Below are 27,229 nucleotides of genomic sequence, written 5' to 3'. Positions count from 1 at the left end.
GTATTTTAGACATAGAGGGCACTGCCACCAACAACATTACTTTTGAAAAAAGTCGTTGGGGCATTTCTATTTATTCTTAGTGCAACCAAAATGAATCCTTTTTCAACCGTGCTTGTGCTTATATGTACGATAAACAGCCGTTTGGAAGCTAGATAATGTATTCGAATAGTAAGTAAAATCAAATTTTTGATCTCATACGAAGCTTTATCATTGAAAATTCTAACATATCTTTTATGAACAACACCAAAACGTAGTCTCAAAAACACTGAACAAAGAACTGAGAAAAATGAAACCATTTGTACACATTCAGCAGTTTCCCGAATTTGTGTAAATAATCCATTTCTCCAAACCCAAGAACGGTGCGAGAACAAAAGAAAATTTGTAAACATTGCTGACGACGTTACATTAATTGGCACCAAAAGCAAACATTGCTCATAAAAATCGGCTCGGGGTCGCATTTTGCTAATCGTTTTCTGTTCGGTTCCGACAACGTGCTTCCATGCAATGTGGAACCCGAGAGAAAGGACAACATCGCCCATCTCTCAACAGATGTCCTTTCGCTTCGCTCGCGCTCAATAGGCTCGCTCTCACGACGTGCAAACTCGTGGCATAAAACACCGCACACCGTTTCGGTATAAAGTCAGTCTTTGGCGGGATTCCAACCTATCCGGACAGTGATATCACGTGCGTGCAGACAGAAGTGGCGATAGCGGTCCGCTGGTGAAACCTCGTCCACCGCGTACATCATTCACGCACACCCCACATTGGATAAGTGACGGGAGCATCGGGTATCCGGAAGTGTCAACGCTATCATCATCAAATTACAGTCTGCGTCCACTTCTTCGATTTCGTCACATTCGCCAGTGTGCCCGTGCGTGCTTGCGAGACCCCACTACCGGACCTGGGCACGTTTGAAGGCTTTTGGTTTACGTTACGCCATAATAGGCATTAATTTATTACATTAACGCGCCACCGCGAAACCGGAGCCGTCGGTGTAGGGCTTGTAACAAAGGTTGCCGGTCAGCGAGTGTGAGTTGATACGTGCGGTTCCCTCGGAGTTGACGCGGTCGACAAGCGTGTCGAAGCAGTGATCCTGCCACGCGGATAAGGCGAACGAACATAAAGAAAAATCACCACCAACAGACTTAGCATCAAGCGACCGACGGGCGGACGCAACACGACGACGACGACGGCACAGAAATGAGTTCAAAAGCATTACCAAATCTATTTATGCTATCAGCGGCAGTAATTGCGCTGATGGCACTGCTGATCGTCGGCCCAGAACCGGCGGCAGCCAACGATAGCCAGAATATTAACCGACTGCTGAACAATCAGGTGATTGTCAGCCGGCAGATCATGTGCGTCCTGGAGAAGAGCCCCTGCGATCAGCTCGGCCGCCAGCTAAAAGGTTCGTATCCGCCGATGCGTTTAGTTACCCTAATGGACTAATGGATTTCCGCCCTCGTGTCTTGCGGATGGTCCCGCACTCGGGTTGACCGTTGAAAGTGTGTCCGTACAAATTGATCATTCTGGGTTAGGGACCCGATTTAGATTCAATTTGACTGGACCGATTTGGGCAAAAAGGGCCCACGGCCGTTGCTTGTTATAGTATCCAAGATCATCAGTAATAGATTTGTTATTTGTTTTGAATTTATTAACATTTCGCGATCAACCCAAATTGATAGCAAATTGATTGTTAAAATATGGTATTTTTTGTTTGTTATACCTTTCTCTTTTAAAGACATTCTTAGTGAGGAACTTTTATTCATAAACACCAAAAACCCATGATTTTGAGCAACCCAATTTGAACAAATACGCAACCAAACGTGATGAAACTTATTTTTAATCAAATCTTATCGTAAAAGCTTTTACTATCAACACCTAAAACTGCCGCAAAGTGATGACAGACTGACTGAACGAAAAACATTATTGTGCTGTAATTATATGCCGTCATACCTATCTTTCCATACTTTACGCAACACAATTTGCCATCGTTGTCCTGTCGATTTGTTCTTTTATACACTCCGACATCGCACTCGTGGTCTCGTGCCGCGTTCTCGGAAGCAAACCGATGCTGTACACTATCCGTTTCCACGAAACTGGCACCAACGACCAAACGGACATCATACACGGAAGTTCAGGATAGGAAGAAGAACCGGAAAAAGCCCGGGGAAGCATTCTCAGAAAATTCATTAACGGTACTCATAATGAAGTGAAATAGGAAGAGATTATGGTGGATTATGGTTGAATTGTTTTTGTGTTCACGAACGGTTTGATTCAACCGCTCACCGCCAAAAGCATGTGATGAAGCCGGCGGACCGGCAACGTAAACAGTGGGGCCATTTGCTTTCCTCGGCTTTTGCCGCAGCGCCCCGGAGTCGGCGGCACCGGTTCGCTTCCTAATGTGACTAAAGTACCGGGCGCCTCCATTGTAAATTTCCACGACCTTTTCGCAGTATTTGTTCAGTATTAAGCTTGATATCTGCGTTCGACACTCTCTGGCCGCAAATAATTTTAAAGCACAAAGGTAAAATCAGCAGTATTTAGGACCATCGCATTATGCCGTTGGTTGAGTTTATTTTATATACATTTCCGCCGAAAAATCGCCAATCGGCCATCGTCTCCATGCTTCACCGTACACTCTAATATTGGAATATTCTCCTCCGGTGTCATCACGATTTTTGTACCATCATTAAGATTTTTTTTAATTAAAGCACTTTCGTCCAAAAACGTGACCAAAGTGATGTTAAAAACAATGTGTTACCGAACGGGTGAAAGGTGACTGTTTTTGCTTCACCTCTTGGCATGGTTTTCAATTTTCTGCCTCTGCAACGGTGCCCTGGTCTGGCCAAAGGACAAGCAAATAATGGAAGTTTGTAATTCTCCATTCAAGGGTACGTTTTTGTTGCCTCCGGCTTTTTTCCGTAAAAACAGAAGATTCGCTGCGATGAAGTTGTTGATTGTGTTTTCCTCCATGAAAGATTTTTTTTGCCCGTGTCAGATTATGCCTCATCTCGTCGCTTCTGCAGCCTCATGCAAAACAGGTTTTCCTGTTTTCTTCGTTCGGCGCCAGGAAAGGTTTGTTATTGGAGCATTATTTATCTAACGATAGAATCTGGGTCCCCCTTTTACCGTCCATTAAATCTTCTATTTCTGTTGCATTAAGAGAGAGAGAGAGAGAAAGAATGCGAATAAACTTATGGTAATGTCGTCTGCAGTTTCACCGGCCACGCAGCGTCCTCGTCTGTGCGGACATTTTCTAAGAAGCCTGTTGAATGTCGGAACAGGAAACAAGCTAACGGGCCGAAGGCAGTAATCCTCTTTCGTGCTGCCGGTGTGTGGTCGAAGGAGATTGTGCTTCATTAGCAGTACCGATTATTCTCTTCCACAAGCCCACTCACAGGAATGCAAATAATGAAAGAAGTGGACAGCACTGGACAAAAAATAGTAGCAACTGATGTGATGTCGCTATTTCTTGCAATAACAGGAATTGGCGTTTAGTTTTACCGATTTCTTCTAGAAGCTGAGAATAACGAAGCGTGCTAGACAGAAAGACTGCCTTCAGCATCAGCGTAAGAAACTTGTCTATTTACTGCACTCGAAGACTCAGAAGACAGTGTCGTTAAATGCCGATCGATGCAGAAAGTCACCCTCATAAAGTCCACACGGGAGGAGCATATTGCACGAAAATGTGTGAAAATCATTCTTTTCTTCCTCAGATTGGCTATGAAAAGGAAGAAGAAGCCAACAAGTGTCTGGGAAATCACTCCCATCTTTCCGGCTGAATCGAGCACGGGACATATTCTTTTGAATCGTTCTTCGTTCCGTGCCTCGAAGGGTCTGTTCTAGCTCAAGGTTGTATCACATTCTCATTCGATGTCAGGGCATGTTGACCTATATTTAAAATGGCTACGTTTAGCGTCGCAAAAATTACATGAAGCAAAATATCAGCATTGATGCTAACTTGAAGCAACTTTACCACACTCAAACTAAGCGTTTTTATCTAATGTTTATGTTAATGTTAATCTTTTGCTCTATTTGGCTATGAATCTGCTAAATCGGCTATCCACCGACGAAATAAATTGACACGAAAGCCGTGTTTGTTCCTATCGTTTTGCTGCAAGCTGACACTTAATTGATATTTGCAAAATGTGGCAGGGAACGTCTATAAATTGCTCGCAACACTCTGCAGTAGCGGAATGCATCGCGAGGCATCCTCACAGTAATCCACAGTCGACACGTTAATGAAGTACCTACTAGTACCATCGCGTTCGGCCAGTTCCCGCGTCCTTACCACACCCAAGCGGAAGAATGGTTCAAGCGTTTACATGGTACTAGATTTGTCATCTCGTTGCATTCGTACTATGAAAGTGTTTAATCCTGCCAATCCTGTCCCTTTTGCTTTGCCGTGGAAAGATTAATGCGTTTATTTCCACCTTCGGGAAAGCAACCAGCGAAACGAAATGGTGACAAAGGGCAGAATGGGAAAGCTATAACTCACTTCCCAAACCCTGTCAACAGCCCAATTTACAACCCTCATCACGGACGATAATTATGTCATGACAACTTCAGCCGACAGACTTAACAGTGACAGAATCAGAATCAGACAATTTGCCGAATCGTCGTCCTTAGTAGCCGTCGGCGTTCGGAATTTGAGTAATTGAGTTCAGGTTCAATTTTTCAGTAACGCATCGAATGTGGCATGTTCGTTTAAGGTCTAAAATTAAAGCTAATTGCAAGCTACAGTGTCATGTTCAACATCCCACACCGGACCTGATGATGGTAGTTGAATCACAAGCACGTACTGACCGAGGTTAAATCGAAAGCTGGCTGCAGCAACTGTTACATCTTCTATTTGTTATGAAATTGGACTCGATTCCTAACCAGCCAGCTTCTCATTTCAGCCCACTACCGAGACCGAAACGAACCGATGTTGGCGTTCGATGCGTGACAACTGGAGTGATTTCCATATCCGCAGGCCGTACGACCCTGATGGTGGCAAAAAGTCGCAATTTCGGATCGTAAACTTCTAGAACCGTTCGTTCCGGCCCCAAAGGATACACGGGCATAAATTCCATCTCGAAATTCCAAAATTTCATTGAAAATTATGCTGCCCGTGGGCCTGAACCCATCTTCCTACGGCTACCCACGGCCGGGAGCCGTTTAGCAAAAAGGATGAAAATGGTATAGCCCTGCGCAATTGCCGTTTGGCCTAACGGTTTTTTTTCATCCCAAAAATGGGAGGGTTTTTAGCTTTCTGAGACAGGATCAGAACCCGTCCGATGTTTAGTTGCGTCCTTTTCGAAACGGCGGCAAAATTATGCCACCGGGCCGGACCGTTACGGTCGTCTTCCGGCCACTGCCTTTCGGAAATCATTGCAATCTGATTATTTTCATTCGACACGGAATGGAATTTCATGTACTAGCGGGGACTTTAACGATCGAATTTAGGATCTATTTTTACTCACCTTCCTTATGCCGGGACCAATGTTCGTAATCTAATGCTGCTTTGCAATCGTATTTGAACCGGCACTAAATTTTAAGCCCCCGAAAAGGATGATTTTTATGAGCCCCACCATAAAATGCTCGTTAACCGTACCGCATGCTGATAACCGTGTGCTTGTCACAAATATTGGCACAAACAAGGAAAGTAAAAGATTTATTTGCCCTCGTAAAGCATTTGTGCCCCTTTATTTACTACCGTGGCAGCTGTTGCAGACACCCTGCGGTCAGCATATTGCTATTGAATAGAAGGCAAAGGAAAATTGTTTTATTTTCCCCATTGCAACTGGCCTTTCTCGATGCGCCAGGCTATTCCTGAACAATGATGGACGACTAAGTGCGTCAACAATCGATACATTTTCACGGTGGGTCCACTTCTTGTGCGAAGTGTAAAATTCATCATTAATTTCAACGGCACGAATAATGCCAGCATAAGTCTGGCTTGTTCTCGTTCACCGTAAAAGGTTGACCCAAAAGTTAATTAAACCGTCCCAAGTATTTCAGCAAAGTAGCGGTTCAGAGTTGTTAACCCAAAATTTCGCTATCTGACCTTCTCCACAATTTGTTGGACTGAGTATCCGACTCTGAACTAATACAGTGTTAGTTGAGCGACCGTGTGGCCAATGGAAAAATGGGGAAGAAAGTTACCTACCTAAAGCTACGACGTTTCGAGCAAAATTACCGTACAACCAATACTTTATTTATGTTTATTAAATGTCAGTACTGTGCTGTGTGTGCTAAGCGCATGCACTAAACTTTTTACACCATCTGCTTTGTTGCTAGTCGTGGGACAGATTCTGAGGTCGGACACTCTGAGGTTCAGATTTAACCTCCTCTCATCCAACCTCACAGCCAGCGAACAAACACACCGCAAATAACGAGAAAATTACTCACCAGCGAACTTTATGTAACTTTCTGTTGTTGCTAACATAAATTGAGCTGAACAGCTGATGGCTTGATCGCCCACTGGACCATAGACCACCAACCGAGCCAAAGGCTTGCCATTCGAACGGTCGTGAAACAGAAACAAACTTTTGGTCCCTCGGCAGCAAGCATCATCAACAAGGTGTACCCGCATCTGGGAAAAGCTCATCGTCTGGCAACCGGAACATAGAGCTGAGCACGGTCCCGTCGACCAAACTTGCCCCGACGACGAAACTTGCAGCGAATCGAATTCATTTACCATTTTCGTTTCGCCAAGAACATTGAAACAAAAAGGAAAATCAATCGAAACGAAACCGATACTTTCCTCCCCAGGGGGTTTAGCGTGGGAAGCGAGGACCCGGGAAGGTGGTCCTCCAGTAAAAGTATCGTTGTGATTGAAAGTGATTGAAAGCACGATGGGTTGCCCCAAAGCCCATGCGGTAATTTGCTGCTTTTATCGGCTTTCAACAGGGCAGAGTGAGCAAATATTCATGGCACCCATTTGCACCACTGGGACACTGGGGGCTAAATTTCAAGCACAATTGATCGGCATGGATAGAGTAGACGAGTTCCCACGAGAAACGGCAGCATATTGCAGCCGGCGAACCGTTTGGGGACAGTAGTTGGAACGTTTCAATCGACGAACTTGCCTGCTGAAGCCGGCTCGAAATATTCATGAGCATTTCTTCCCCAAACAAAGGACTTTAATCCGGAAGGCCTACCCTGGGCAACAGATCCCTGCACCGGGGCACTGCTCTTTATGTCGCTGTGTTTGCAGAAATTTACATTGTTTCGGCGGAAGGCAGCAAATCCTGCTAATGATGCCGGTCGATCGTCGAAGGGATGATTGTAAAAATCCCTTAATCCCTCCAGCCGTCGTCTATTCATCGACCGATACCGACATCACCTTTCGCCAACGCCGTGATGGCGGCCGGGACCGGAACAAAGTGGGTTGCTGGTGCACGTTCTGATCCGGTGGCGTGAAACGTGACACTCTCGTGCCGGGGATGTAGCACAAACGTAGACGATACTCGACACATGAAATGAGTTTTGTTGCTCAGCGCACTGTTTGGCGCTTGGTCCCCAGGCCCCGTGCCACACTGGCACTGGTCTCAACCCATTTTCTGACGTGGTGCCGTAAAACAGCCATCCTTCCTCGTCCATTCGTCCGTGAAACCATGTTCCGGTGAGGCAGGGGTTCCTGTACTAAATTACCTTCTTCCTGCATCGATCTGGCGCAACGCTGCGGCGTGGCGCAACTTTTGAGCCATCCAGCTGTACCACACATGGCTTATCGGTCGGGCGATTCTGTGGTGAGCAACCGAACCACGCCAGAAAAAGCACATGGCCCGAACAACGTCAAAATTCCTGAGAATGACGGGCGCAAGCGGGAAAAAATGCGCTCGTCAGCGCCCGTTTCCACCCCGAATGACGGGTCCTTTGGCCGTATACCGCCACCGGGTGGAAAAACCTAAACTACACCACACGAGCACATCGGAACCACCGTTGACGACTTTTGCATTCTAACGACCCGAGCCCGAATCCGGACCGCGAAGTTGGTTTGGAAGGCGCGACGACGAAAATGGCGAGGAAAAGGTGCGCCTGGCCTCATCATGACAAAGTTTTTGGTGGAGCACCCGACACACACTTACCGGGGCACCATCTTATCCACCGCCACGAACCATTCGATCCGTCATAATTTATTCAACGTCGTTAAATCTTATCGCCAACCGGGGGAAGGCACTGCCGGACGGGCTGTGGCACAAGATCGATCGGACTAGGTCGACGTGCCCTCGGACTCGAACGCACCTAGGACTAAAGCCAAAATCCATTATAGCTGCCGCTACTTTTGCTGACGGAACCATCAAACACTGCAATGCGCCGTGGTCAAAGTAAATAAATTACCAATGAACCTCGGCCTCGGGCCGGCCCGGAAATGAACGGTGATGGCTAATGAAATTTTATCACCTTCCTGGCGCTGCGATGTGATTGATGATCGGTCCACACTTTTCGGGCCTCCGAAAAGTAAACCCAAGGAATTAAAGTGAATGGACTTGAAAGGCACGCCAATTACCCTCTTCGGATGGCTTTCTCTGTTCCATACGGTGGATTAGGGCTTCCGTTTGGAATGATCAGCGAAACCTTCTACATATCTGGAACCACACTACATATCCGGCCAATGAAGCGGAGCTTCGGACATGCAGTGCGGGCATCTGAGCACAGGGCGTCTGAAGGAATTCACTTGATAAAGAAATTTAATACATTCTATATCCGTTATCGCCTCTCGGGAGCAGCAATTTATCCGCAGGTCAGGGGATGCTTTTAATGAAATACCGATCCTGTTTGCGCTCCACAATGGACACTTCTTTGGACGGACAGTCATGTGGTTCGTTTTGCTTGGAACGGACGAGCTTTCATGCTTCGCTTGCAGCAAGCTCACCATTCTGTCGTTGGGTTTCAAATTGAACGATGTCTGCCTCAAAGCATAATATTTAAATGGGAGTTTATCACACTTTAAATTGCTTTAAGTATTGAAAATGGTAATTTAATTATTGCTGGCCAAGACATGAACGTTTTTTTTTCGCTCATTTTGATGCATTGTAATAACATAAATCACAACCCGAGTGTACCGCACAGTGCACGGAACACGGAACTTGCGCGGCACCCGGACAATTTAAACCGGATTGTCATGGCGCGTTCCGTTACTCTCGGCGCTTTCCGGAGACCGTCGCATTCCGGCGTTTGGCGCTCGCGGGGTAAAAAGTTTCGTGTTTGTTGGTCATAAATTTGCCAAACAAACAAAAACAACGCCATACCGCCACGGACCCGTTCGGAAAGTCGGACGGTTTGGCGGGAAAAGACGGAAAACTGTTATAAAGCACCGGCGCGCCACTCCAGAGGCCGAATGCGGGGCGAACGTGATAAATTTACCGTACTCCGAAGCTGACTGATGGAGGAAACAAGATAAAGTTCCGGGACAGGTTAAGGACAGCAAAGACCGGGTGGGCGCAAAAATACCGGGCTACGGAACAACTGTTAAATATCGGGCCGCTCACTATTCCCTACCACTCCCGGCCGCTGGTGGGTGGCGGCAAAAAATAGCGCCTGCCCCCGGGGGTTGCTGAAAGCTGCCAGTCTACCAGCCTTTTTTTGTTGCTCCGGGGATTAAATTTCCCGCCCAAAACTCAATCCACCTTCACAAAGGCCCGGGCCGTTTACCGGTTTTCGGGGCCAGACAGTAACGAACGGTGGAATGTGGGTCCCACTCCGAACACGCCAGGGGAAAAATCGAAACGAGCGGCGCTAGAAACTTTTGCCCAAACGGGCCAAACTCCAACGCAACTGATTAACATATCACGCATCAGACGTCGGGGCGATGTTTAACATCTCTCGATGGTCGCCCTCCAAGCAGCCCAAATGAGGGCGGTGAATGGAATTAGGCAAACACAAGTCTGGGAAATTACTTTCGAACAAAATTAAACTTGTGCGCGCCCTCGCATTGTCACGTTAGGCCTGCTGTGGCCAATAAAGGTAAGTTCCGCGGAAATGTGGCCCCTCGCACGGAACGGAAGTCGAGTAATTGGTGGCAGCGCGCGCGTTTACGCAACCTGCGGCAGCACGGATCGCCTACGTAAACAACTTACTACGTGTCGTGTTTTCCTCCGACTTGCCGAAGACTAAAAATGGAAAATCACAACTTCAGGAACAGGCAAACTGTGGGGTGCTCAGGGCGCACCAAACGGGCCTGTTTAGCGTCCATCAAACACGCTCCGACTGCTAAATGCTGCACACTCGAAAACTCCGCGAGAAAGGGAAATTTATTCATTGCCGAAAATTGTATTCTCCATTTCGCGGCTCAATGGGCTGGCGGAAAAGAAAAGGATGCTGGAAAAGTTTTAACATTACGCAACTTAACCCCCGGTGGCGGCGGATATCGCGCCCCTACGCGTGCCCGTGAGAGCGCCGATCTGCGGGTTCTCACTCTGCTTAGAGTTGATTTTCGGCTATTACTTTTATTTCTCAATCTTCCTCCCATCGGTCGAAAGAGAATAGGAAAAGTTAATCAAGCTTCAAACACTCGGCTGACTTTGACCGTGCTACGAAAGGGGCCCTCAGGACTCTCAGCCGATGGTAGTAAAGATGAACATTTAACGTTTTCCAACGTTTGCATGATGCTTCCCCAGGGTCGGGTTCACTGGACGCTGCCCACTGCGTTAAATGGCCGCCTGATAATCGTCTTTCATGGATGTGGTAAAAAGTTGGTTCCATAATTGGAAAACCCTCGTTTCAGACCGACGGCCTCAAGGTGGCACATTCAACACGCCGGCAGTCTGGGTCGCGAATGAGCAAAGTGGGCCGATAGGAAAGTAAGCAGTCATTTACCTGCCTTCACGCATTTTATTGGCTAGCTGACTGGCCGATGAGGCATGGGGGCGAATGGACGAGGCAGTTCCCTGAAGTCGCCTTAAGCGTGGCGCTCCCGAACGCGCTTTCCGCAAAGGAAAGGAGTATGCGGCAGTCAGTCCTACCGTTGGAATTCCATTCACCTGGGCATCCTGAGTTAAAGAAATTTATGGAAATTTGTGAATCCCGATTCTTTCTTCAAGACATTAATGCTTATGAAATACGAAATGAAATGAAATCGAACGATAATACAATCAATCGGTTTACTTATTTTTTTACCGCGCCAACCTCCCTGTCACGCCAGTCATGGAAATCGAAACCATAGCCAGCCGCATGAACTACGCCGAGCGTCACCAACTGCCCTATCAATCGGGTTACTAATAATTTTAATTGCAATGTTTCCTAACAAATAATTCAGATCATCAAGACAAAACCAATAACGACAAACCACAGCAAACTATAAACATCCGACAACGGAGCAGGCCCGGGATTAGAAATGCCACTGCTCCTGGCGTCGTCCATGATGCTTAGTCGTTAATTTTGTTTAGTCGATAGAAGTAAGAATTATAATTTATAAATACACCCCAGCTAGTTCTTTAGAATTAAAAAAAAACCACGGTAATTTCTTAAAAGGTACCAGAAGCAACGGTTCCTCGTTGATAAGGATTTGATGAGCAATTTCGCCCCCTCTAGCCAAAGGCCATAAAAAACGTTCATTCGCCGTCACATCTCATTATTGTATTACACGCGGATCATAACGTGCAATGAAAACTCCGGTAATGACTTTTCCATCGGCATCCCGGGACGGGTATTTGCGCAGCCCCCGCTTTGCGCCAGTAGCGCGGATCGGGGGTTGAATCATTCATCAAGAGCACTTTGCCATCGCGAAGACGGCCCGGGGCCCAGGAAGGCATTTAATTTGAATAATTAAAATCTACAACAACTGCATGGCCAACATAGTACGGAGCTGTACACTGTTCTGCTTTTCCCTAGCCGGCCGCTGCTGTGTTCGCTGTCCTGGCGGATGGTCCTTACGGACCTTCTTCTGGGGCAAAAACATGAGCCCGAGTGTTTCCTTTCGTCCGCGCCCGCCATTCGCTGGCGACGCTAGGCGATCGGGTTTTTCTTTCTTTTTAATTGAGATAAATTACAACCTGCCACGTGGAGTTACTTCGAATGGCCGTGGGCAGTGAACGATTAGAAGGACGAAATTGCTTGGCCCACAGCCAACCTCATGATCGCCAGTAAGCCGGACACTAGAATACGGGCTTGAAGTAATTAGTTCCACAAAAAAATGGATACATCCATCGATCGACCCGCCAGGGCAGGGCTGAGCAAAGGATCGGCAAATTGAGGTAACTATTGCAAAGAAAACGAGGAAACGGAAAGAATTCCCCACTACCACAGGGTGTAGCGATAGAAGAAACTTTACAAAAACCCCAGGTCCGGGAACTACTTCGAAGAGCGTATAATTAGATTCTTGCACCATCCATTAAAAGTGCAGAGTGCTGTTGACTGCCTGGTGCCTGGTGCTGCTGCATCGGAAAGCACCCATCAAGATGAAAATCTGCACTCCCGTCTCCAGGAAGTATCTCTTCGGAGCGGAACTGCCACATGGCAGACGTGCGCCCACTTGCCTCGGGATGGCAAGACGCTCGGAACAAAACTTTATCAATTAAACGGAAGCAGCCGGAAGCGACGACAGCATGTGTTTGGACTACTTCGATGCTGGCCCTTCCACAATATTGCGAGACGTCATCTTGTGCCGTGTCGGTAAAAGGGCTTTCAACGCAGGATATTCGTACAAATGTGGAAAATTTATTATGCATCCCGACTTCCGTCACCGTTGCATTCGGGCTCGAGGCAAAACAAGTAACCTGTTTTGATAGCAAAAACCTTCGTTCTTCGGAACATCATTTTAATACTCAGTCTAGATCCACGCCTGCGCCAACTGTCGTCCGTTCGGGTTACGTTTACGCTCTGCAATATCCTGCGGTTGCATGGGACCGTTGGCCTCGTGTTGACACATTGCATCAACTTTTGCCCGATAGGAAAGGTGTCGCAAAAAAACGGATGCGCTGAGAAGGGTTGAAAGAAGGAAAGGCGCAAATTAATAGGGTTTTTCTCGTACGTTACATCATAGGGATGCACCAACACATCGTCCGCAATGGCTTCATTGAGCAATGGCCGTATGTATGGTGCATCCCACGCCAAGCACAGTGACATCCTTCGTTTGCTCGACGGGGTGTGCATTCGAACCGGCCGAAACCGGGTTGGCGAACTGGCCCAACTTATCTCGCCATCCACTTTCCCTAACACCCATCAACTCTCGATGCCGTTTAAAATAATCCTTTGACTACGCGGGTGCGCAAATATTTTGCAAACTGGCAAATTTGCACGGTCGTTTTGCTTTCCGTTTTGCTTACGTTTCATTTTACCCGATCCGGGCCATTTCACTTTGGTACGGGTGATCATCCATTGCTGACGCCACCAGAACGTACTTCATCTCGCTTTCGCTCTGCGGCTCCGTGTTCGGGATTCGGCCGGAACCGGTGGATGCTGCCGAACGCCAAGCGCCAGCGCGGTAATTCAATTTGCCGGCTGAGAAAGAAAAATTAACTCCATTTATCGCCTTTTCACGTGACTTTTCCTGCCATGTGCTAGAGCAGTCAGCGGCAGTCAGCAGCTTTCCGGGCGGTACCTGGATTTTGGGACCCATTTTAACCAATCGAACGCGATCGCTGACGCGAATGTCGCTCACTTTGGTACTGCGTTGGTTAAACTCTACACCATTACGCGGTACAATTACATCCTTCTTCCAGGAATGAGGCAACCACAAATGGGACCCCAGCGACTGTTCACGATGTCAGCATTCTATGGGGCTTTAATTGCTGTTTCCCTTATCAGGAGCCAAATTTGCCCGAGTGTGGGACGAACACATGCTCTGGTATGGGGCTCTCGGGTCAACTTTTCCCACGAAACGCTTGACCACCGGGCGATGAACGCTCGATGTCCCAGCCCGTCCGGGGGACCCCAGCCGAGCTCGGCGTGAATCATTCGACGGGAGAAAGTTTTAATTAGAAAATAATTTAATCTCCCCCGGTGAATGGTAGCGAGAGCATGGGTGTTGATTACTTTTGGACGGATGCCAATTACTCCGGCCCCCGAAGGGAGGCCACATCCCATCCCAAATTTTCCGCCAGGTAAGTGATCCCGGAGGAAATTCTTTCCCAAGTGGCGCTTTACGAGCCGCTAAGTGCCATTAATGGAGTCGAAGAAATTGATCGATAACACTAATCGAAAATCTGGTACAACGCTGCTAACGACACTATTGGGAAAACTTTCGAGACATCCCCGCTAATTCTTGTCCAGGTCTGCGAACGATTTGGAACTTGGTTGAAAGCATAACGAAACCATCGACCATTATCGCAAGTTTTGTGTGCCGTTTGCATACTTGCCGAGATGCTGCAAATTGTTGTAATTTCTCGTCTGTTGAATAAATTTTACGAATTTAGTTCCAAGCACGTACGGTTTGTAAAGACATCTTATCGATTGCAAGACATTCCTGCGATGTCTTCTGCAGGCATCCGTCTGGGGCCAGCGAGCGTTGACTTGCTCGTCTACTGTAAGCCGTGGCCGTGCAGCTGTGCACGATGAAGTGATGATGTGAAACCAGGCCCTGTTTGAGCTCTGGGAACGACAGCTTGACTAAATGTATTGACAGAACATTACGACGTGCAGTACAACGGGGACAGTGTTGCATCGGGAGTTCATTTCCGGAAGATGATGAGATGGAGAACAAGATTCAATTTGTAACGCTACAGAGCCCGACCCGGGCCGTCTAGATCTGGAAGTTCTATGGTGCCTCGCACCGAGTTCCTTCAGACGATGCACGGTGCATCATTGTAGTGACGTTCTATCCTTGCCGTGCAGCTGAAGTGACTGCTCGTGCGCCTCAAAACAGCTCGTCGTTCAACGAACTACGGCACATGCGACGTTGGTGGAGCGCTGAGCATGCCAAGGATTGCGACCATCCCGGGGAACCATTTTCACCCTATTTGCACGTCATTGTGAGCGATCATTAACGCAATTTGCTTATGGCTCCGCTCCGAGGCCGCATGACTGCATGTCTGGTTTGTGGAACGGCAAATGACACTGCGGACCTGGGTACCCTTAACAATTTCCATACGGTCCCGTCTTTCGAATCGCTAATGGATGAGTGACACGCACGCTCCTACACATGTCAACAATGAGAATCCATCGCTTTGTGAAACTGCCGGCACCCGTGGCCATCGAATATGGTCGACGAACATGACGCAATGAATATGGAAAGCAACTCAAATCGATTTCAATTTTGATAATTGAACTACGAGCGCACATACCAATCAATCGTGACGACAAACAAGTACGTCTGCACCGGACCGGGATCATACTCGCTCGCGGCCCAAGGTTCCATTAGGAAACGAAGGCAAACGCAAGGATTATCAGTAACAACCGGTACACATCGGCGGGGACATTGAAAATATCCATCTAGCTTGCTCGTTCCCAATCGGAACGAAAGCATATCGTTATTTATTCCATTGCTACAAAAACTGTCTCCCGGGGACAACTCAACAAGATTGCAGCGCTCGCGCGCTCTCCCTTAAAGGGCTCTGCGAAATATGAGCTTGAGCTTTGAGTTCGCGGAATTGCCCTTCGCAATTCGTGCGCTCCCAACCATCTGCCTGCACGGTCTGTTCGATTCCCGTTTCTGCCCATCATTATAAAGCCAATTGGTTTCGCTTCACTGCGCTACTTGACCGACCGCAAGCAGCTGTTCCATTGCCGTCGTTGGTATTCGAGGCACAGAGATTTATATTTGTAGAAAGACCCGCCTGAATCTCCGTTCGCCGGCGTTTGCAATTTCCCGACCCGAGCCGGTGACCGGTGATCGGTGGGCTAGGTAAATAGTTCTTCCCGGGCGCTCGGCAGCTAAATGCACTCGGAGTGCTTCCTCCGAAGTGGCCAGAGAGTAAGTCTCAAATAAACAGTGAAACTTTGTCTGGTCGAGATTTTTCCGCGAACCGCTTTGGTTTTTCCACCCACCCAGGAACGTTGTATTTTGTAATTAAATTTTAACATTCTAAGCACTAATGTTTAACACTAATGCAATTAATGAGAATTAATTAGGTAATGGAACAACATTTGAACTGTCTGCTCATTCGCCGATGAATTTAATTGACTTCGTCGGCAATATGAGCTTTTCTTAATTCGCGCTTGACTGCAATATTCCATTAACCCTGGGCTGATTCACATTAGTTCATCCAAAGTGTGGTCCCCGGCGGTGCAATTAATTATGCACTACGGATAGCACGTGCTGTTGTAACATCAATTACAGCGAAATGTTACACCACATCCCATCCACTAATTAGTACTATTTACGCGGCCGCCAGTTAAGGACGGTGCTGGTACCCGTAGTTCTTTTTTGCTTTAGCTCACGCAAACAAACCGCAAAAATACTGCACGATCCGGCGAATAAACTAGCATTATTCTCCAACGGTGTATGATATAATGCGAATTCTAAATATGTGTGTTGCATATGAATGAACATTGACATTGCGGAACACCATAGATGTTAACAAGATACAATATATTGGACAAGAAAGGTTCTTCTGATTCAAAGTAATGACTTAAACGTCGGTTGATCCGTCACCGCTACTGGAAAATTAACGACAAAAGCTCTCGATCGGCCCCTCTTCCCGTGCGGTTGAGCGTTGATAACCACAAGCTTAATAGAGCTGGCAAGTAAACGGAACATCCTCCGTTAAACAAGGTCCCGGAAGACGTACTACACCAAACAGTAACTTCTGCTGTGTCTAGGTTAATTTATCGTCCTTGGTTGTGGTGCGTCAGCAAGGTAAAACTTTTGCCCCATCTTGCACTACTCAAACGAACGTCTCGCCACTTCTTCACCACTCTTGACGGCAGGGGCCGCCGATGCTACCCATCCATCAAACGTCGCCAACAACACGTGTACATACTGGAACTAGTTGTCGAATGTTTTCGACAATCTTCTCCTAACGAGCAGCTGCGTCAACAGTAGCGGTGGAACACTACATGGTAGTAAACAGTTTACTTTCAAGCTTACATCAGTTGCGTGAGAGAAAACTCGAGAGAACTCGCTTCCTCAAGAAAACTTCTTCGCTTCTCGAACTCGAATGTGGGAACTATCAACTGACAAACGATCGACGTCTTACTCCTGCAATGCTTGGCTTTGGCTACTTTGAAAGAAGGTAGAAGTTATTGGATGATACGTGATGACTGGATGATGATTATCCGGAGGACCCATTCGGAGGACACATGCTAACCAAACAATAGTGCAATACTAATTTTCTCTATCGTTTTCTTCCCTAGCTGCCCTGCCGGAAGTGATACAGCGCAATTGTCGGAACTGTTCCCCACAACAGGCTCAGAACGCACAGAAACTGACGAACTTCCTACAAACTCGTTACCCGGAGGTGTGGGCCATGTTGATACGCAAATACGGTGCGGTTTAAAGGAAATCAACCGCGGTTTGCCCGCCAGGCGTTGTCGGAACGGTTTTTGACCGAGCTGGGTTTTCTTCCAACCAACGACCGGACTGATGCTCGCCAAATCGTTTACTCGAAGAGAAGGTGTTCCAGGAAAGATTAAGTAATAAGCGTCAGCAAGCAACCGAACCGGAACTTCGGAAGACAAATCAATAGGCTAGGCCGTACAGCAAACGAACCAGATGTCCGCCGAAAAGGCATTGCCACATATCGAACGTAGCACCTTTAAGAAGAATCTCCACCGCGTCTGCAAACCGGACGAATGACGGCGAAAGTGGACGAAAAATTCATTTCCCTGATGCGTCATCCGTCATTCTGCTCACCGCAGATTACGGAGTAGACCGGCGAAAATATGGCACCACGCCGCCATGGTTTATGCGAAACTTGATTGTAGCGGCCCATACTCATGAATACCCAGAAATATTTCCATATCGTAGCCATTCCCGTCACATGGCGCAACCGAGAACCGAGTCCCTACGGAGCCGTTCCTTGGACGACTGCTCTTTCACAGTTGCTCCCGTCTGAGCTGCACAAACTCAAGTTTGTCCCGAAAGTTTTATCGCTCCTTCTGCTTACTCTCCACACTTGAGTTGTTTTTGCTTTCCATAACACTGCGTTTGGCGGCAAAAATCATTTTACTCTCTTCATTTCGGTCGACCATCCAACCGACACGTGGAGCAAGCCGCTTAACGAGTTTTCTGTTGGATGGTTTGCTAAACTTGTTTGCACGACAGGAAACAGTAAAGTACGATGCATAATCGGATTATGGACGTGTCTGTCTTCTCGTGTTGTTGCCAGTATTAGCAGCAGACACTCACATATCGTCTTCATCAGCATCAAACTCCATCGCGGTGGTGGAGCAATAGAAGAGTATAACATTAATAATACTGTTAAAATCAATAATAATACTATGTGATAGATCCATATCCTTTCGACAGAACTGGCCCAGAGTAGGAAAGGCGTGAAAAGCCTGTAAATTTGAGAATAAAAACAGTATCAATCACGACGCAAAGGCCGTCGGGAGTAGTTAAGTTTTGAAAACTCCGAATGGATGCCATTGAGTGTCCGTACCATTTCCACATATTCATTATTACTCGCCAGTAAATAGTACAACGGTAAGTTATCTTGGTAGGGCCTTTTACACTGTGCCGGATTGAAAAGCAGCTGAAAACTTTGTCTGCTCTCCTGGTGAATTTAGTTTCAGTTTGGTTTGATGTAATAAAGACGGTCGATAGTACGGATATACGTGTTTTACAAAGATTTGAGAACATATTACGCTTTTTACTATACATATACTTCAATATTTCAGCTCTAACATATTACACCATTACAGTTGAACGCCTTCAAGCGAGCCGAAAAATCAATAAAGACGATGCTTTTATAACCACACTTTCATGTGTGATTTCTGCAGGGCGCCTAAGGCATCTGATTTTAGTACACCATTCGGATGTACACTAAAAACAGCCATGTAAACAGCAGCCCAAAGAGGTCCCTTTTATCGCCCCCATAAAAGTGCGTTTTCCCGGAGATCAAAGAAATTGTTTCGCCGATATTCGGTAAATTATGATATCCTTATCACCGAACACTGGGGCGCTAGTCTATCGGCGGCGCAGCTTCTCGCCGCTGTGGTACGTAATCTCACGATGGTCGGATCGTAGTCTTTGATCGTAAAAGGTTTACTTTTACCCATTTTTCAATCACTGGAATCCGATGTTTTTGGTTGCCAATATTGTGGGCCATAATTTGCTTTTTCAACACACTCGCCGAAACATTGGGGCCGTATCCACAAATCCGCCTAATGGCTGAATGATTCAGGGACTCGGCCCGAACGCCTGAGCAGAGGTCACAGTAACGGGATCCTCCACAAGAATTCCGCTCGCCTGGAGATGAACCCGGAAACGGGTCACCACATGGCCGAAGGGAACAATACAATCCCAACAAATGTCCCCAGCGAGCGCGTTACGATTCCGAAGACAGTTTCTAACCAAGAAAGGGGATGCCCTCCGTGGGTGAATTCCTACTCGGGCACTGTGTGTGTGTGTGTGAAGGAAATCTAAAGCTACCTACGGGTTTGCTATGGGGCCACAGACACTCCTGGTACGTTCCCCAATACAATACGGGGGGGCTGCCCTGGGAGTTGCTGAACGGAAACCAGATAACCCTGGCAGGATATCGTCGTTCGGTGTTCGGTAAATTTATTATTGTTTTTATTACTAACGCGGCTTTAGGTCGGGTATTCTTCGACCGGACCCAACCCACGGGCGGCTTACACCACCACGGAGGTCAGTTGAAAAGGAAGAAAAACGGTCCCATCTCGGGTTCGTTAGCGGGACGATGAACCAGAACGCAGCACTGAGCTTATCGGCGAACAGAAATGGAAATCCGACGAAGCGTGTGAGGTAAAATATTGATTGAAATCAACATCTACCCACGCACCGCGGGAGTGCAGGAATGTGAGGTTACATCTAGTCTCCGGGGCGTATGTTGGGCTGCGTTGTAGTATTTATTTCTTTCGGTTTCATTTTATTTTCTGTGCGCGCTGCAGCGAAGAACTTTGTGTCGATTCCTTCCGTGCCGTATCGGTTGGAGGAATGTTGCCAATTCGCAAGTCTCGCTGCTTTGGCGAGAAACAGGAATTTTTATAGCGATTTTCTCCCAATCCCCAATGCCATGCCCGACATAACACGAGCACGGCACGTTGCTGATGGGGATTAAACTTGCTTATGCTGCCTGGGCGAAAATAAATTGTTTCACCGAGCCATGTAGGAATTTGGGCATCGTCTTCAAACCAAACCAACCGTTCTGGTGATTGTTAAACAAGCGGTGGTAATTTGGTTTTAATTTGCAAAATAAATGCACGATCTGAAGCTACAATTCAATAGTCATTTTCGTGAATTTACGATGATTTCGAGTTCGACTTATTGCCTTTGAAGTAAGTGTTGGAAGATGCCAGCCATAAGGTTGCTTTTGTATTTTCGTTTCGTTTATTTTACCGCATGCTCGAAGCGTTCATTACAAAGAAATGCATGTTTGTGTATCTAAAACGAAAGCACAACATTAGAAAATAGGACAGGTTACGGTAGGATGAATAAAACATTTCATCGCTCCATGAAACGCTTACGGTACTCCGTGCTCTATCCGAACTCTTTCACCCGGAAGCCCCTAATTGGAAGTAATACGCAATCTAACCAGAAGGCCACCCGAAAGGGCAGGTTCTGTTTCCAATTTCCAAAGACAGCGGTCGGAAATATAACTCTCCATTTCGTAGGAACAACATAATTTGGTAAATGCGACAGCTTGAATCACGCTTCGGGACATGGTTGCAGGGTAATTAAATTCACCCTTTTTCACATTTCACAAGCACAACTTGTGTGTGTGTGTAGAAAATGCAGTCGGACCGGGACTGGTGGCAACAATATTCTGCCCCGGCAATTAGGAATTGTCTTTTAGTATCTACTTGGCATAATTTATGAGCTCTCCATTCGGGCATGTTACTTGCTGTGGGTCACCAAAATTGGCAGCCTAGTCCCAAATATTTGGAAACCTTCAATGGAACAATACACGAAAGGGTCGACTCAACATATCACATGCACAATGGGCAGACGGAGCTGGTGCAAATTCGGGAGACAAAACTCGTTTAGCACTAAATGTACGTGTTCTTTACAGACTTCTCTCATACTTCCATCACACAGTTTTCTAAATGTTATTTTTCATTTTTGGGTAAATGCCCTTTACATACCCAAGAGGGGGTCATGTAAACAAGGGGTGTATATGAAACGTTCATCACTCAGGTTTTCTTGTTAACCTTCAAACATATTCTTCGCTGGATGCTTTATCGTCGCTTAATCGAGTTTTTCCATTTGCTAGAGGAATCGATTTCAAGTGGCATCAATTATCTCTCGAGTCGTAATGACATCTACGATGTCTCTCTTTGGGGTCAACCGCTTCGCCAGCTTCGTTATTTATTGCTTCCGACCCGCATGATTTGGTCAAGCAACGAAGAAAATAGGAATGGTGCTTTCGCACCATATTGAGAAGTTTGTTTCCTATCATTTCTATTTAACAGTATATTTTCTCACTGTCAATAATTTCCGTCGCTTGGTTTCCTGCTTTACAACGACATATGCATCTTCCAGCCAAGCTAACCCCACATTAAGGCATCGAAATGGTGGGATTTTCACCACACTAACAGCCGGCAGCAGCACATATGATTCTGTTCTGTGCTCAAGTTTAGAGAGCTGCTAGTAAAGAGTACTTCAAGAGTATTGAATGGGAAACAAATTAACCGACATCAGCTCCAAGTACACTTTCCTCGATCTTCGGTGCTGTAGGGGCTTTTTCGAGATTCACCTATGCCCCTGGGAACTCACCGAAAACACTTGAAACGCTCTGGTTGGGAAAAATTCCAAGCCATATTGGCGAAGACGAAAACTGTCGCCCTAGTTCGTGCTGTGAGATGCCTGCAGAAACACGCTGAGCAGTTCGAGGAGCGTAAACATACTAGGTCGATGCGTCGAGATTCGGAATTTGTTTGACACACAAAAATGTTTATAAAATTTGAATGCGATTTTCTACATTGTTCAAAGTATGTGCCATTGCTAGCTATACATTTCTCCTATCTCTCTGCTTAATCATGGATTCCCAGACGAAAGAACTCTTAGACTTTTTAAGTAAACTAATTAGTCATCCCATTTCGACTTCGTGGTAGAAAAACGAAAGGCTGCTCAGCCAATACGTGTCCCATCGATGAAAAAGAATGATATTCGGAAAGAGCCAAGTCTGGGGAATAACGCGGGGAGGGATAGCAGCTTTCATCCAAGTGATTTAATAGTATCCTGAAACAGTTTTGTTTTTTTGGGCGCCCAGTGCTTGATTCCACGGGCCACCAGCCGCCCCCATCGAAACCCCCTAGAATTGCATTTTGGTCATTTTTCGATCAATGCATGGTTCAAATAGGACATTTGTTATCAGTAGCGATCGGAATTAACGTTTGCATCAGATTTTAGGAGCTTGTGAAACACCACAACTTTCTGTCCCACCAGAAAGTTCGTTTTTGGAGTCCTTCAAGGCTTTTTTTTGTAAAGTCAAAATCGCCATTTTGAAATGTTTTAAACCACTTAAAGCACTGTGATCTTCCAAACACAAGTCCCGACAAGCATTTGGTGCGATTCCGAAGCAGTTTTCTTCAACAGGGGCAGAAAAATAATAATCCCCGCAAAACGTCATTTTCAGGCACAAATGTTGGCATGGTCTAACCCTTTCAATTATGGGTTGCAAACCGAAATATTTTTTTCTTCGACCTGGAATCATTTACCGGATATCAACACAAGGTAATGATGAATGAACAACAAAACTGGGAAGTCCCAATCGGCAGATACAGCCATCTTTTTAAAATTCCGAATCTCGACGCATCGACCTAGTATTGGCATTGATGCATATTTAATCAATACAAAATCGTATCTTCTCCTAAAGCAGTCGACCGAAGGGATCCCACCACCTGCCCCTACCAGAGCGACGTGCGTTTGGTAAACAAATTCTTAGAACCGATAGAGTATGGATCCCGAGAGCACGTGAGAAGCATTATAAGAAGACTGACCCCTGAATAGGACGTTGATTGGCACGGTCTGTCAAGAGCTGCCAGCAAATCAAGGCGTCCAAATGCGAAATATCAACACGTCACTCGAGAAACGCTGGAGGCTAAGGGAAAGCTATTCTATTATAAATGTTTGTTGTTTGCTAGCTGGCAACAAATCATCGCTGGCTCCATTAGAAGTGCTTGACTCTTTCTTCGGTAGGGGATTTACTGTTTTGAAGAACAAATTGAAGAAAACGTTTTGTTTGCTGTCCCACTCATCGTGTTTGGTTTGCCTTTTTCGTGCCTGGACATCTTGGGATAAAAACAACCCCAACATCCATTTTCGAATAATAGGTGGCGTGCTGTTATAAAATCAATAAATTTCTTTTGTAAACTGAACCCAAAGAACAAGCTTGTCGGTCCTCAAGTTTTTGCTAAAAGACATATAGGACTAACCGGTTAAGCTGAATGGATTTCCTTTCAGGATGGAAGCCGCTCTTCTTGCTTCGCTCTGCGCTGCAAGTGTTTCGTAATTGAACCCATTTTTCACTTTTCCAAGAAGAAAAGCCCGACGAAACTGTCAAGTATCGCTGACATCGTAGTCTACTTTTTAATTGGATTCACTCGACGTGCGCGATGCCAATCTGCCGAAACCCGGGCCAGCCGTTCCCGGTGTTCGCGCTTGCAATAATATGGCGCAAAATGTTAATCTCCATTAATCATGATTAATTAATCAGCTCAACAGCTTTCTTGGCACACACACTATGCGACTACACTTTACTCAAAGCTAGTCGATAAAATCGTGGTGCTCGTCTGCCATTTTACATCGGGCTATGCGCCTCCATCACTATTTGCTCGATAGGTTCACGGAAGGTACCGGGCGCCTCCATCTGATCGGGAAGGATCAACCGTTCGGGCAACGGCCAGTGTCTAATCTAGAGCAAGAAGGCAATTAAAATTTCACAAATTACTTTCTGTTCCGCACCAACCGTATCGCTCGTTCTTACTGGTTCGCTGTTCACATTTTTCTGTCTCGTCCCGTTAATTATGGTCCTACTTTTGTTCGGCCTTCCCTCGGGTCTGCAGCTAAATTGCTCACTAATGACTCTGCTTGCGTAACTAGCGGGACGGTAGTTTGTTTGCATTAAGAGTTTGCTGTTTCCATAATTTATTTCGCCGGACCACAAACACTCTTCGGAAAAGGCACGTTTGGCCCACGGTTGAGGTGAATGAATTGGAAAATGTAGAAAAAGTACAACACAATCAGCTTCTTGCTACGGGTTGCCCATTATTCGGTTAGCTCATATTTCACCGCTCCTGGTGTACCTCGATTTATGTGGAGCCATTAATTACAATGCAAACTATAATATTAGCGCACAGTGCCACTTCGCATTGGAACCGAAATTGTGGCATTTTTGGTCATAAAAGTAGCGTCAATTTGATGTTGTCCTCGGAACCGACAACATCTACGTGTTTCGTGTCGAGTCAGACCTTTAAACGGTGCTAACGTTTTGAAACAATTGTAATGGCAAGGTATAATTACGAACACGATTTATTGTAGCTTTACTCACATGCACACTTACCTTTACTTCATAACTAGTAGCTTTCGGAGCATGAAAAGAGCCAACATGGCGCCACGCTCCGGTAGTAAATTAAATTCATACTTTTTGCTTAACTTTTTTGTGAAACTTTTCTCAATTCATTCAAAAAACATAGTAGATGCGGAGGATTTTCAAATTTTGTTTCCCTCGGGAGTTTGCTAAGACGTTCAGCCCTTTAAACCGGAGTCGAAGTAAAAACTTTATTCCCAACGACAAAAACACACGAATACGTAGCATTCATAGCTTTGTCGGCATTTCTCTCGAACTGAGTTCATACTGTACTCTTATCTACTCAACTCCCTGAACGTTACCCGAACAAAAACATTCCAGATCCTGAAGCAAAATTTGGAAGGGCACAAATGAAACCCACAGTAAGGTACCGATAAAAGCACAGAAATGTTGTAAATGGAAACATAAGCATTTTGTAAACAGGCAGCTAGCAAGTTGAGCCTTTTTTCCATTTTTCGACATTTATTACAGTAGAGAATTTACTTGCATTAACCCTGAGCATTAACATTTGAACGACAGTGCCACTGATGTGTTCCACATTTGAGCGAAAAATTGAGAACCAATGCAAATTCAGAATGCTAGGTACGCTTCGAACTGTGTCTAGGCGAGAAGGAAATTGCCAAGAAAAACAGAAAACGACTATATGGCTTGATCTTAAAACTTCTGTTACTTTACACGAGCAGCAACTTCGCAGTGCCAGAGGACTTTCCCAGGTCGGGTGATTTGTTCCTCATTCTCGAGTACAAACTGCGATAAGACAGAGATTATCTTCTTGGCACATGAGAGAATGTAAAAAATACTGCTATATACGAGGTTTGTTCAAAAAGTATCGCGACTTTTCCATTTCCGCGGGCTACGTATATCCGATTTTCAAAATTTTTGTGGAGTTAGGTTGCTACACATGTCAGTGACTTATGGTAAAAATTTCGGCCATTTTGAGTAATCAGTAAATTTTGGACAGCTGTTTTGCTTGGGCGTGTTTTGACTCATCGTCGATTTTTGTGTACGCCAAAACTCTAATTGACCACGAAGCGGTAATTTAAGTTTTGGAAACAGAAAAAAAAGAAAAAGTCACAGGGGGCCAGATCTGGGGAATAAAGTGGCTTTGGCATCACTAGAGAGTTGTTTTGGCCAAAAATTCGCGCAGAAACAACGATGTGTTAGCAGTGTCGCAAGAGCCAATTTTTGTTTCTCCACAAATCCAGACGTTTGTGGTGGATTGCTTCGCGCAAATTGCACATAATTTTTAGGTAATATTCCTTATTGACCGTTCTACCCTTTGGCAACAACTCGTGATGAAACACGACCCTGCAATCGAAGAAACCTGCAAGCAAAACTGTTCGCAATCGATCAAAGCAGGCTTTTCGACGTTCACATCTTCTCGGCCTACTGAGAAAAATTTGAAACACCGATAAGCAATGCTATTGGTCTTAAAAGCTTCCCCATAAGCCACAATCAACATTTCGATTGCGTCCGAGCACTTAATTTCGTTTTTCATACAAAATTTGATAAAGATTGTTTGCCATCCATTTTTTGGAAGAGACAAAAATCGACGATGGGCCAAGACACATGCACACTAAAAAAATTGTAAAAAATTGACTGATATTTAAAAAATTTCAACTTTTCACCTAAAAATCACTGACATGTGTAGCAATCCAACGCCACAAAAACATCGGAAATCGGATATACGTAGCCCTCGGAAATTGAAAAGTCGCGATACTTTTTGAACAAACCTCGTACGTAGCTCGGCCACTAGTATCACAGTCGGATGAGCGCAAAAAGCATGTTTCGCGAAGCGATGATGTTTGAATTTTAAATTAATCCAACAAGAACTGCTAAAGGAACGGAAAGAAGAAAATACCGCGTGTTCGACAGCTGATAAGTCTTTCATCGTGTTCTTGGTTACTTTCGACAATAGTGAAAGCAGTTTTACCAACTAAAAATACCTATACGTACTCCAATTTTGAAGATCAGGCAACGAGAAATGTTATTTAACCACAGCCAGTGTGTGCACCATGGCGGAAGAAGTATCACAAATATTCTTAAACACGTTCTTCATTCATCGATGCAACGTGCTGGGATGAATATTAAACGATCAAGATCTTGATTACATCCCGAAGCAAGGCATGTACAAGCTCAAATTTGACCAACGCATACGCATCCACCGAGGCAACTCGCAAAGAATGTCCAATTTTACGAGAGTTTTGAACATCCGTCAAGTAAATTTTATTCTCCTCACGTAGTTCAAATTTTGTTCACAATTTTGGTTACGGCTGGTCAAACGAAACGGCCAACGAACGACCAGTGACTAGCAACTGACATGCTTAACTTGCTCGGTAACGACCGAGAGCAATCTGTAGGCGACCAATGGTGATTGCGTATTGAATTCAACACGAAAAATGTTGTTATTTCGTATCGTTGAAGAATAAGATTAACACTCTGGAGCAGCGATGTAAGCTTTCGCAACATGTAGGAAATATCACACAAGCAAAGTATACGGTACAGAGCAGCACTTGGTGTTGACTACTGATTGGCATTTTAATCCCACGGCGACGATGTAACAACTTTGCCTTCTGGCATAAACTGATTTGTCGAACTCGGGAAGCTGTAAAGTTGTGTTTGAAAATATTCTCTACAAATTTGAA

At 45.7% G+C, this 27,229-nt stretch overlaps 1 protein-coding gene across 1 annotated transcript; it reads left to right on the top strand.

The window, feature by feature from the left end:
- The first annotated feature begins 819 nt into the window (after positions 1-819).
- LOC128273172 (putative odorant-binding protein A10) lies at positions 820-18,342 on the top strand. The gene is made up of 2 exons (XM_053011096.1): positions 820-1,408; positions 17,224-18,342. Exons 1-2 carry the CDS (start codon positions 1,201-1,203, stop codon positions 17,364-17,366), a joined length of 351 nt encoding a protein of 116 aa, XP_052867056.1. The 5' UTR covers positions 820-1,200; the 3' UTR covers positions 17,367-18,342.
- The last annotated feature ends 8,887 nt before the right edge of the window (positions 18,343-27,229 follow it).

This window comes from Anopheles cruzii, chromosome 3 (assembly GCF_943734635.1).
Source record: "Anopheles cruzii chromosome 3, idAnoCruzAS_RS32_06, whole genome shotgun sequence".
Taxonomy (NCBI): domain Eukaryota; kingdom Metazoa; phylum Arthropoda; class Insecta; order Diptera; family Culicidae; genus Anopheles; species Anopheles cruzii.
The sequence above is the reverse complement of the archived record's forward strand: the minus strand, read 5'-3'. Positions and strand labels throughout refer to the sequence as shown.

Excerpts from the sequence above, each read along its gene's own strand:
- LOC128273172 (XM_053011096.1), top strand. The coding sequence starts at position 1,201 with ATGAGTTCAAAAGCATTACCAAATCTATTTATGCTATCAGCGGCAGTA. Across the intron at positions 1,409-17,223 it reads GCTCGGCCGCCAGCTAAAAG|CTGCCCTGCCGGAAGTGATA; the intron begins GTTCGTATCCGC and ends TTTCTTCCCTAG.